Below are 12,776 nucleotides of genomic sequence, written 5' to 3'. Positions count from 1 at the left end.
GAGCCGCCACCTTGGGGTTTAAATAACTACAAAGTTGGAAACAACAAATATTTTGTGGGGGGGGGGGGGGGAATACAAGAGCGTACCAAAATTTGTTGGGAGAATAAGTGGCTGTGTAGTTGGGCTGATATGTTGTCAAGGCAGCCGACACGCACACGCGTCGTCTACCAAATCCAACTTGTAATAATCATTGGTTTTAACATCCTTTTTCGGAATTCGATTCTATAAGGTTTTGATGCGCACTATTCTATGTTTTGTGCTTGCTTGCTTCTCTTATGCCGAGTGATTTATCTGGTAAATTTTCAGTTATTTACAGCTATATACAACCGTGAATTCTGATAATTCAACCTTAACATGCATAAACCAAGTTCATAAAATAAGTAACTATATATATATATATATATATATATATATACACACACACGAGGTGAGAGCATTGATTAATTATGAGATTGGAAACAGGGGATATAAAAGCATCGAATTTGTAAACGTTAGGAAGAAAATGTGAACTTGAAATTGCTGTCCGAAATCAATGTTCAATGGATAGATTTGAGGGAGGGTAATGATGAATTCGGCTTCTCTGCGTGTCTGTATATATTATATCTAAAATAAGTCATATTATATGTAATATAATATTGAAAATACAAAAATAAGAATAATAAAAAGTATGAATCAACTTATTTCAGTGATCGAAAGAATGAATGTTATTCTTAAAAGTTTCGTATTCGAGTATTAGAGACTGTAAAGATGTTTAAGCTTTCATTATTAAATAATTTAGAGTCTTTAGACATATATTACCTTGTAATCACCTAGATTAATAACAAAAATATAATAAACATTGAAGTGGACATATAAGACCATTTTAGAGTAAAATTTATTTATTTTCTTTATTCAAAACATATCACACGAGTTGTCTATGAATTTGACAAATGTTAATTAGGTATATGATATATTTATTTATTTTTTTAAAAAAAGATACATGTTATACTTAAAATCATCAATTAAGTACATGTGTGACAATAATATCTTAACTTTAATAATAAGATCGAAAATTTGAAAATTTTATGATTTTAAACTCTAAAAATATCGTATGTAGATTTAAATATATCTTTATATCGATTTAATTATGTTTTATAAGGTATGAATCATAATTAATAAACACCATTATAGCTGCTAATGATTAGGATTCTGACCTAACTTGACCTTATACAAGGTAGAAAAAATTTGACATGTCTCGACACGAGATAAAAATGTAATTATTTTTATATATTTATAGATAATTATAATAATACACTTCTCTACATATATATATATATATATATATATCATGTATTTATTTTATCGAATAATAGTAAAAATTATATATATATTTGTATCGGTTCAAGTCATATCAAACATAATTTTTTACGTTAAAAATGGAATCATATTTCGTATTGGATTGAACCTTCTTAAATCTGATCGAATTAAATAACGAGTTAAAGCTATAATACTTGAACTACATTCAAATATATTAAAAATCTAACTCAATCCAATCCGACCCATCAGGATTCCTACTATTGACTTCAGCTCGAAGAGAGAGAACCTAGAGAACTCAGAAGATCCAATAATGGCGATATGCAATCATGCTCAATTGGCAAACACGAGAAAGAAAGGGGGGAAAGGTTGACTTGGAATTGGAAGGAAACCTTTGCCCACGTGTGGAAGGTTGTTCTTTGTCTCACCTTGAAATAAAAAGAAAGAAAAAGCATAACCACTGATTGTTTTTCTATCAATCAAGAAAGAGAGAGGGAACAGCAAATCCTTGCTTACACCAAAAGAAACGCCAATTTTGCCAAAGGAGAAGGAAGTGAAACAAAAGCAAAAGTTGATGTTCCCCACCGCCCCTACCCATCCCTTCTCATTTCCCCCAACTTATTAACCCCTTTTCCTTTTTAACCAACAAATATTTATCGAATATTTCAACAAACTAAACTAATTTGGTGTAACGTATAATGTGATTTAAACATCAAAATGCCTATGACAGGGGAAGATAGATGCACGTGATAATCATCTCTTTTAATTTAGATTGAAAGTTGTCGATGGATGATAATTATAGCATGATACAAATGTTCTAAAATTTGAATGTCGGAACCTAAAATAAGAAGGAAGGGGATGAAAGAAAGAATGTACCCTAACCTCAAATGTCTGTCTTTCTTTTTAAGAAGAATGGATATATCTGATACTGTATTTTATATTCAGAATGTCACGTGAAATCATCAAATAATTGATCAAAGAGATGAGAAGGTATATTGTTTATCAATAGATCTAATATACTAATTTATTAGTTATTTCACTTATACAGTCGTTGAATGTGATTAGATACATTAGATTAATTCATTTATGAAATGTTAAACCGGATTATAATAATAAAATCATAGCATAAAAGATAAATTATATATTCCTATTATTCTAATGATTAAATGACATTGAAATCATTCTTTTTATCAGAGTTCAAACATAATTCCCGCCCCAAATTATTTTTAAAAAAAAGGAAAGAACGAAATGTCATACTTTTACCCTTTTTGGCTAATCAAAGAAACAAATATTTCCATAGAATACATACTTTAAATTTCCAGAAGCAAATTTATGAAGCTACAGTTGTTTTTGTCAGTCTAATTAACCTAGGAATAGGGTTGCTTTTCATTTCCCTATGCAAAGATGTCTCAAATACAGGCCATGGGTCGACATTGGAGGCATGATCCCATTATCGGGCTTTACTTTTTTTCTTTATACTTTTTGTTTATAATTCATCTTCGAGATTTAAATTTATATGATATTACTTAAAATTTATTTAGTTTTTAATCATTCGATCTAACAGGTACTGATTTTAGGGAGTTTTCTTTCTTGAAAATTAATCTCTTCGTAAGCCCAAAAATGTGCTTTTGGTAAAGGGTATGATGAAGATTAAGCAATCAGCAGCCTACACAGTATTAGGGTTAACATTATGCTTCCCTACTGTCCAAAAGTGGTTAACGTCTTTCGTATATAGCTTTTTTTTTTTGCAGCTGCAACGATAATGTCTTTTTACACATTTATAAGTAGATTCCATGCCTGCATATTTTGGCATGCCAACATCTAACCCAAATTTATGCTTACCGGTGTTGTTTTCTCAGCATTGCTTTAAACATGTTCTTCAGCCTTTAGCATCCAACTAAAGCAGAAACTTTGAGACTTTGGACACCGAAGACGACGGAAAGTGTCAGCGAATAGTGTCAAATCTAACATCGTTTTTTCATTGTAGATATTAAAATTTGAATATCGGCACCGGTACAACATTCATATTTACGCAGCTTCAAGCATAGGGTTGTTCAACTCCTTACTCTTAGCTGGCATCCGAGAATTCTGTATTGCTGATTCCTTGGCTGGAGCGTCAACTAACTTTAGATTCGACAAAGCATCAGCCAAAGATTGATCGATTCCAGCCGTATCACTAACCCCAGTTTCAGGATTCAGATCTTCAAGGTTTTCATTTCCAAATTCTAGCTCCAATTTCATGAATTCCTCTTCAATATCTTCGTCTTCCGTGTCCAGGTACGGAGCAGATTCTTCAACAGTCAAAGAAGATCGTGTTAGATAAAGACTAACAACATTATCAAGATAGTATGCAACAACTCAATGAAAACTAATTGGCATTCCACAATAACTACAAAAAAATTAAAAAGGATGGTTAGTTACTACTACCTATAGCCTTTTCAACTTGCTTTTGTGAATCAATGATCTCATCAAGTTCATCTAAACAAAGCTGAACTTCTTCTACACTTATCTTATTCTCCTTTATTGCTCGTGCTCCGATCTGGATTGCTTCAGCTACCTGCCATCAAGGAGTAATACATCAGCTTATTCACTATCTTCTACTGTCGGGGACTTTGCAAACCAACTTTCTCAATAGCTAAAACCCAAGTCATTATGCTTACTTCCCTAGCAAGTTCACCTTTTTGCAAAGGCTTTTGAACCGCATAAGAGAATTATAAGCTCAACTATGTTGTGTTTCTATCAGAAAAGCAAAGTTCAAGTTGTAGTTGGTCACCTTCTTTGTTGATTCCGCATTCGCAATAACACTTAACACTTCTTCCACCCTGTTAAGAAGTGAGTTACATTTTTCTCTACTCTCAGTGCCCAACTTCATCTCCCTCGCGTGCCTCAGGGCCAATTTCTTGTTCCCAGACTTCAATGAAGCTAATGCTGACTGTCTAGACCTGCAATGAATAAACTCAACCATGAGACCGAAAACAGAGAATTTAGAGATACTGTGCATGATAGAAATCAACTGCCTGGAAAAAGAAAAAAGCATATAAGACACAACCGGTGTTAAAATCAATACTGTGTTCAGCCAAATGATTGTCTGGGACTGGACATGTTCTTGGTTCAAAAGAAAGTTAACTGAACATCCAAAGCAGATGGCATAGTGCAACTGACTAGTGTCCTAAATGATTTTATCCCCTCATCAGTGTTTTACCCTACCATTAAACATCCTCATATGCATTATATATCAAAGTTCACATATTCACAGGCATGGACACTCGAGCAAGAAAATTCAGCATATGATACAACAAAAAAAAAAGAGTAAGAAAACAGAAGTTACATTTCCCAGCGCCGGTCAATCACATCAAGTTGTTGCTGAAGTTTTTCTTGAGTCCAAATCAGGTGGAGTGTGTCGAAATCTAAGCTCGAGATAGCTGACACCACTTCCGACGAAAGGGAAACTTTTATGCCCTGCAGCAAATCATATTGCTCACAAGAACAACAACAATTGCAAAGACTTATAACTCGAGACGGTTTATAGATACAACACGCAACACACCTCAATTAGTTCCTTCTTGTTGGTTGAGAAATATCGACCTTTCCCAAACTCAGATAAATAACTCAATACTGCATAGGCTTCCTTTTGTCCTCCACACATACTCTCAAACTTCTTCCTCGTAACAACGCAATTCAAATTCCAGTGACTTTCGGACAAACACTTAACTAATTCATCTTTTCTTTTTCCTAAGAACAATTCAATTAAAACAGCTTAATATTCCAATTTTTACTTGATCAAATAGTACTTATCATACACACAAAAATGAAATGCAAAAATACCTTCAATAATGTTGTAAGAACGACACTATCTTCAAGAAGAATACTATCCGGAGTTATTGCTCTGTTCATCAATCTTTTCACTTTATGAAATAACTGAGTTATTCTCCTGCTATAAGGCTCCTTCATGTCCGAAATTCGGGTTACTTCACCTTCGTTATACATCAAAAACTGAAAACTTTGTCAAGATAATCAAACCCAAAATTTCCATAAACAAAAAACTTCCTTTTTCTTAAGAAAGAAATATAAGTTAGCCCACCAATACTTGATCAATACACAAAGGAGTTAAGCCCCCTCTATTAAACCACTCATTTTTCACCTACAAATAAACGAAATTTTTAGTAAAGTATATTTTTTAAAAAAGAAGATAAATTGGATAAGTGAAAAATTAAGTAGAAAATTGAAAAACCTGGGAAGGTGAAATGATGAAGATACCAAAGTGGCCGGATATTTTTATGATCAAATTTTTCCAGAACTGAAATTTGGGTTCCCAATCGGATTTTTGACCACTAAACGCTTTAAATCGGGATGTTGCGATCAATTCGTCGTCCCAATCGGGTACTTCATTTCTTATGAACTCCTTTACAGATTTTGAATCCATTTTCTTCTTTAGCCACTAACAACCGAGTTCAATTAAACTCCCGCTAAACCCAATGCTTCTGTTTAACTAGGTTTTTTTTATTAAAAAAAGAAGGTTTTTGAAATTTCCTCGAGAAATTTCACTAAAAAGGGAAATTTTCCGAAGGCGATTCGGCTTATGAAGCGTATCTAAATTAACTCCAGGCCCAATTGAAATTATTCGGGTGAATTACCTAAATATCACCTTTAAAAAATATTTTTAAAATTAACATATATTTAGATCAAACTTAAAAATAATAATATATTTTTATTAACTGAACATTTCATATAAATAAAGACGTAGCCAACTAATTTCACTTTTCACAAAAGATTTTTTTATTAATATGGATAATTACAAGACAGTATATATTTAAAGATAACTCTTAATCTCTAAACATTGAACGCTCGCATCTTTGATATCTATGATACTCGAATTCGAGTCCTCAAGGATAACAACAATTTTTTTTTAACAAAACACACATTTCATGAGTTAAATATTAAATATGCCCTTGTAATTATGCATGTATATCTTCATACTCTAGTCCTAGATTTTATTCTATATGCACTTTTAGATGAAAAAAAAGGTTTATATCTATTATTCTAAATTTAAAATTTAGTTTCTATATTTTGAATTTTTATTCATTTTACTATTTTTATTTAAAAATATTAATAACTTCATTAATTTTTTATTCACTTTTATCTTTAATTATCAACCTAGCAATTGAAAATTTTAAAATTTAATCATTATACTTGACTTTTATGCCATTGAATAATTATATTTTTATTCAAAAATCTTGAAATTTCACCAAATTTTTGTTCATTTTTATTATTAACTATTGACATGACAATTATAAAAAGCAAAATATTTTTTAGTCCCTTCATTCACAATTTTTATTAATTTAACCTGTAATACTTTAAAATATATTTAATTTAATAATAAGAATTATAATCATCTAAGCTTGAAATTTTTCAGAGCCAAAATGATTAAAAAAATTGTAAACATTAATGACAAAAAATAAAAAACAATATGTGCTCGAATACATGAATTTTATCTTGTATTTAAATTTCTAAAGTAAAATCAATTCCATTTATTGTATTTTTATGACTTAATTTAAATCCGTAGAATGGGTCTTTGGGTGAAAAACAAATGGCCCAATAGTGCCAGGTCTATAAACGATTTCATTAGGAACCCAAAAGAGTGTGACATTGGCCTGCTTTGATGATTCGGACTTTTATTTTGAGTTGATATTTTTTGTGACAACTAGTAGTTATCTCGTCGTTGAGAACAAAGATGTCATGTTTGTGTCATTCGCCTTATTGCAGTTTGCAGGCTACAATTTTAGGAGTCAGGCAGTGGGAGTCTAGCGCGGGTGCTGGCGAGATGAATTCTCTTGTTCATGGTGTTGCTCGGGAGCCTTAGGATTATCTCGTTTGCTCTTACCTGTGATAGCTGCTGGTCTCCTCTGTTGGAAGGTCTTGGGCACATAGAGTATGGTGTTGGAGCGTTGTTTTGCTTCTTCAGAGTTTTGTGTGTGTACGCTCCGTTTTGGAGGCAATACTAAAGTTAGGGTTTGGCTCTGAGCCCCGTTTGTGTGTATGCTTTGTTCAATTGTTGCTTTGTATTATTGATCTATTGTTGGTTTTCTTTCATGACAACTCATTTTGCAAGTCTTTTTCCTCCATTTAGGTTTAGAGAGATTTTTTAACGAGACTCGTGATGTTATTTAGTTTTGTATTCTATTCATCTGGATTACAAAATCCCCTTTTCAAAAAAAAAATTACCCTTGAATACAACTTTATTGACATTGGATGTGTGTCATCAACAACAAACTCTTCCATATGCAATTAAGAAAATACATACATTAAGAGAGATGCAAACAAATGAGTTGAATCCATTTAAATTTACAAATGAATCCAAAATAATATATTTCCAAATACATTAATAACATTTTTCTGTACAAGCATATGATATGATAATTCAACAATAGAGCATTAATTAAATTATTAGGATGCAAATCATTCACTGTGCACGTGAAATGTACATTTAAAGATATATTTATCAAAATTTTATCAAACTCGATATTATTATGAGTCGAATTATTGAAATTTTATCAAACTTGATATTATCATCGATCGAATTGTAACGTCAAAAAAAAATCCAACTAGATGAACTTACATTCAAAAGTAACGTCATAAAATACCAATGTTCTGTCATTAGGCATCAACTAACAAGATTATACAATTAAAAAGATTCAAACATGAGATCCTAATGTTATGCTGAGACAAGATACAACATCTAGTTATCATTCAACAACCATGTTATCTTCTAGAAAAAACATGTCTGTCATATGTTCCATTGTATGTTAATCCAATCCACTAATCAAATATCCCTAAACCTAATTCATTGGATTGGACTGATATCATATTCCCTCATTTCCCTAAACTGAGTTTTCCCCCTATTTAACAACACAGCCATATCCCTAAATTCCTTCGAGCTCTAATGAACTAAGAAGAAAATGAAAGAATCAGAAACCAAGCCTGCATTACATGGAAGACGTCGAGTCTTGTTCGAGGGGGAAAAGCACGCCTCCAATCTCTTTGTCGTCGACAGTCTTCTTGGTCTCGTTTTTATCAGCGTCGGAGAAGGAACCCTTACGTTTTCTTGGAGCCGGCGGGCAGGACAAGATTTCGGGGATCTGATGTTCTTTAGATGTCGGAGTCCGACACGATTCACCGTCGAAAATTGGATCTGTTGTTTCATTATTGTCGGGCACCTTTTCTTCCACGCTAATCGTTAGCTTTGCTAATTTGTCCGTGAGGATTTGTTGCATGTCTTCTTTGCAGCAGTGAGTTTAATCTTATCAAAACCGGATCGGGCCAATCAGTTTCAGTGGATTGAATCGAGAGCAAATGAGCTTAATCTTATCAAAACCGGCTCTTTCAAGAATCGTGCAAACCGATGAGAAACTGAGAAGCAAAGATTAAAATACCAGGAAAAACAACTTGAACCGGGATTAGGGTTCTCTATTTTGTTTTCCCTTCTTTCAACCATCTACTCCATGGGATTCGGGGAAGAATAACTTGGATCCACCAAAAACGAAGATTTGAAGAAACAAAAAGAATTGCTCGGGACTGCAACAAGTAAGATTTGAATAAGAAAAGGGAGACTTTTGTAAGATAATAAAAAGTGGGTGAAAGCACCATTTTAGGAATATGAGCTTTACAATAAATGCGTTCATTAAAGGAAAATATGATTTTATCCTTTTATGGTTTATCCATATATGGTTTCCATAATGGTGTCGTGGTATTACTTTAGTGTGTGTATATGGTAATATGGTATCATATAACAAGAATATTGCTATATGATAAAAATATTCAATTCACAATCGATGAATTATATCTTATTATTTCACTAATAAATAAAATAAATTTATTATAAAATTTATTCAATTAATTTTAGCATAATTATAATTATTAGTCTTTAAACCTTTAGTGGGCGTTTGGTTGGGGGAATGTGGGATTCCCGTGGGAATGGAATCCACATTCTCCCGTTTGGTTAGCATGAGAATCTCATTCCCGGTAATGTAAGATTACCAATATTGGATTTTTTTGGGTATATTATCGGGAATGTCATTATCTCCTTTTTCTTAGGTATTGTTGGATTACCAGCGTTTTGGACTAAAATGCCCTTATTTTTTTTTCAGAAATATCCTTATTCTGTCATTGAATAATAAAAATTCTACGAAGGTTAAATTATAAATTTATCCTTAAACTATTTTAGATTAACAAAAAAAAATCTATAATTAAAAAATTATATGAAGTTCAGGGGTTAAAATAAAATTTTACCCTTTCATTAAACCTTTTTATATTTTCAATTTTGTAAAAAAATATAAATTTTATGAATTTAATTTTTTTTAAAGAAAATATATAAATATTTTCCAACTTGATAAAAAAATATATAATAAGGATAATTTGGTCAAATATACATTCTAATAATCTTTTATTCCTTTAACCAAACACGATAATCTTACATTCCTATTAAATCAACCAAACACAAATACAACATTCTCAGTAATCTTAGTCCCTGATAATCTTACATTATCACTGGTAATCTTACATTATGTGAACCAAACGCACCCCACTCTCAAGTTCAATTGACATTGATTTTAGAAAGTGTGGTGTGAGATTAAGTGATTATGGATTAAATTATAGTCCCTATCCACCAAAAAAAAACGTGCCCTTAATTTAAAGAGAGGAAAATGGGTTGTTGACAGTTCATATTTGGGCCTTATGGGAAAATGAAGGGGTGAAATTAAAAAAGTGTGGGGTCATAATTAATTGTGTGCAGACTTTAAGAAAGAAAACTGTCCAATAAAAAATATCTGATCTGTGAAATTATGAGGGAATTTCAAGCAAGAATGAGTACAATTAATGTCAAATCTCCTTATCCCAAGTTGATAATTGATATTTCTTGTCAATTGGGTTGTGATAATGAAAAAAGAAATGTGATGTGAGGCACCTCTTCCATTTTGTTCAAGGACACGTAGATTATGTCCATTTTCATATGTCAAATAGCTTGTTGATTAGCACCTTTAAATATCCTATTTCTCTTTTCTTGTGAATAATAGGGTTCGTTAATATGACCATCAACTTTATAATCCAATTCCCTTTTTTTTAGTATTAAAATTGCTAAATTAGGCTAATTTTTATGATTCAAGCAATGGTTCATAGGTAGGGGCCGATCTCAAAATACCACCATATGTATAGTACACTCTATAAAAAGGAAACAAGGACGTGATGAGATGTAGGGATGTTTGTTTTTTTGGTTTTAATTTAATTAACTGGTTGAATTAAAATTTAGTTTGATTAATTGATCGATTAATTAGAATTTAAGTTTATTAATGGTTAAGATTTTTTTTAAATTTAATTATAAATTAATTTAATTTGAAATTGATTAACTAACATAAAATATTTTTTTAAATAGAAGTCGCTGGTCTTATTAAAACGTGAATATCCAATATTGCAATAAGAATTTACAACTATTATCGTAATCTAAATACATAATTTGGATATTTTACTAATATCAAAACTAACCACTTTAGATCATATAAGGACATACATGGAAAATGTTTAAAACCCAACCAAAATAATCGAACAAAAAGTATATACAAGCAAATCTGACTGCATCGGCAAACGAACCATAAGAGGGGATTAAACTGTTGAAAGACAACCGAAAATCGTAAATTAAAGCAAAGTGTCGTGAGAAACTATCCACGATCGCAAAATCACGTATTCAAATTCAATCGAAGTGTGTCTATAGCAAGGAAGATCAAATGGATTATAAATAAGCATCATATTGATCAATCGTGACGTCGTCAAATCCAAGCCCGAGAAAAACATAAAATAAGAAGAACGATCAAACGACCTAAAAACGTGCAGCAAAGACAGATATAAACGTGCCTCAAATGCATAATTATTCTTATACAAAACTAAAAAAGAATCAAAGAGAAGAGAACCACCAGTCGGCAATCAACATCATAACCAATACCATCGACGGCTAAATATATTATATATATATTACATATGTATTTTAAGCTAAATGTTAAAAACTAATGTCCAACTATTTTTAAATTACACTATACCTGTTAAATTTACCAGGCCCAATTAAACTATAATCTAAATGATAAAATATCTTTATTAAATTTAAATTAGTCTAACTAAAAAATTTATGGGATTGAGCATAGGCGTCGGCGATGTATGAAAATAACGGTTCTTTGTATACGTGGAAGATTCTGGGGGGTTTTGGGCTAAGCGTTAGAGGTCGGTCAAATACAATATAAAGTGACCCCAATTAGGATATACAATAATAATCTTTTGCTACTTGCCCGACCGTACTTGAGGTCTCTATTACACTCAATTTGGTCCCCATCTGTTAATTGCATTTGTACGAATCCCCTTAATCATTTATATATCGTTTTCCATACGTCAATTTAATATGATTTTTGACGGTGTGAGTAATAATTGTTTTATTATCTGTTTTTTTTACGTAAATGATAAATGATTTGATATTTTTTTAAAATATATCAATATAAAATTTATAGAACAATTTGAGTTTTGTATTCCAAATACACGTAAAATATTTTTCAAAAGTATATTATACATTTAATTAATTGATTTATATTTATAAAGTATATTAAAGAATGAGAAAATATTATGAGTATTGAGTATTCTATAATTATAATAAAATATAAACAAAATCAATTGTGCGTGACTGAATCCCGTGACTGTGGGCTAAAAGGCTAAAAGTAAAACCGACGTCGTTGGGCAATCATGAAAAGGTTACAAACCAAAAATCTCCCTCTCAAAGTGGTTCATGGGCCCATCTTGTGTGTTTAGTTTTTCAAAGTTAGTAATTATATATATTATTTGATAATTTATAAAAATGCATTAATTAACAATGCAGATCTTGACTGAAATAATAAATTTAAATATTTAATTTTTTTTCAGTTTATATAGTTTTTTCTATTCATTATTTTATTATAATAGTTATGTGTGAATTGAAGAGGACCAACGGGATGATTCTCCGCTGAAATTTTAAATTTTAATATAATTTATATATCACCGTATCTTCATTTAAAACTTAATTACATACCAATAAATCACAATTCAGGCTCGTTTTCAATTGCATTGCAACATTTGTATTATCCATCATTAATTAGTTCAAACTAGTTTAAGCTTGTTAATTAACTGTATAGTCCGTTTTTCTTTAAATCATTAAGTCAAGTAATCACTCAATTTGATTCGTAACATGGTTCCATTTTCACTGAGTTTAATAATAATAATAATATAAAATTGAGTTTCTAGAAATGGGGTTGAAATTTTTCAGAGGAGAAATAATAAGCAAGATTTGTCGATGCAGCAGCCGACACATTTACCGCATTAATTAATGTTTGAATCATCAAAAAGCTTACCTGCCTGTCTATGGTAAAGCAATATTTTTAAGTTGAAGTAAAATCATGATTGGTATTGTTTGTTGTAATAAC

At 31.2% G+C, this 12,776-nt stretch overlaps 1 protein-coding gene across 1 annotated transcript; it reads right to left on the bottom strand.

Moving 5' to 3' along the window:
* Positions 1 to 3,124: 3,124 nt before the first annotated feature.
* On the bottom strand, positions 3,125 to 5,829 carry LOC120173673 (charged multivesicular body protein 7-like). Its single transcript, XM_039180760.1, has 8 exons — positions 5,525 to 5,829; positions 5,375 to 5,434; positions 5,118 to 5,286; positions 4,841 to 5,022; positions 4,622 to 4,752; positions 4,067 to 4,235; positions 3,721 to 3,850; positions 3,125 to 3,584 (listed from the first exon to the last, which is right to left on the bottom strand). The coding sequence occupies exons 1-8, from the start codon at positions 5,714 to 5,716 to the stop codon at positions 3,322 to 3,324; spliced, it is 1,296 nt and encodes a 431-aa protein (XP_039036691.1). The 5' UTR covers positions 5,717 to 5,829; the 3' UTR covers positions 3,125 to 3,321.
* Positions 5,830 to 12,776: the final 6,947 nt, after the last annotated feature.

Source organism: Hibiscus syriacus, unplaced genomic scaffold (genome assembly GCF_006381635.1).
Source record: "Hibiscus syriacus cultivar Baekdansim isolate YM2019G1 unplaced genomic scaffold, ASM638163v2 tig00111983_pilon, whole genome shotgun sequence".
Taxonomy (NCBI): Eukaryota; Viridiplantae; Streptophyta; class Magnoliopsida; order Malvales; family Malvaceae; genus Hibiscus; species Hibiscus syriacus.
This window is presented reverse-complemented; position numbering and strand designations above follow the sequence as displayed.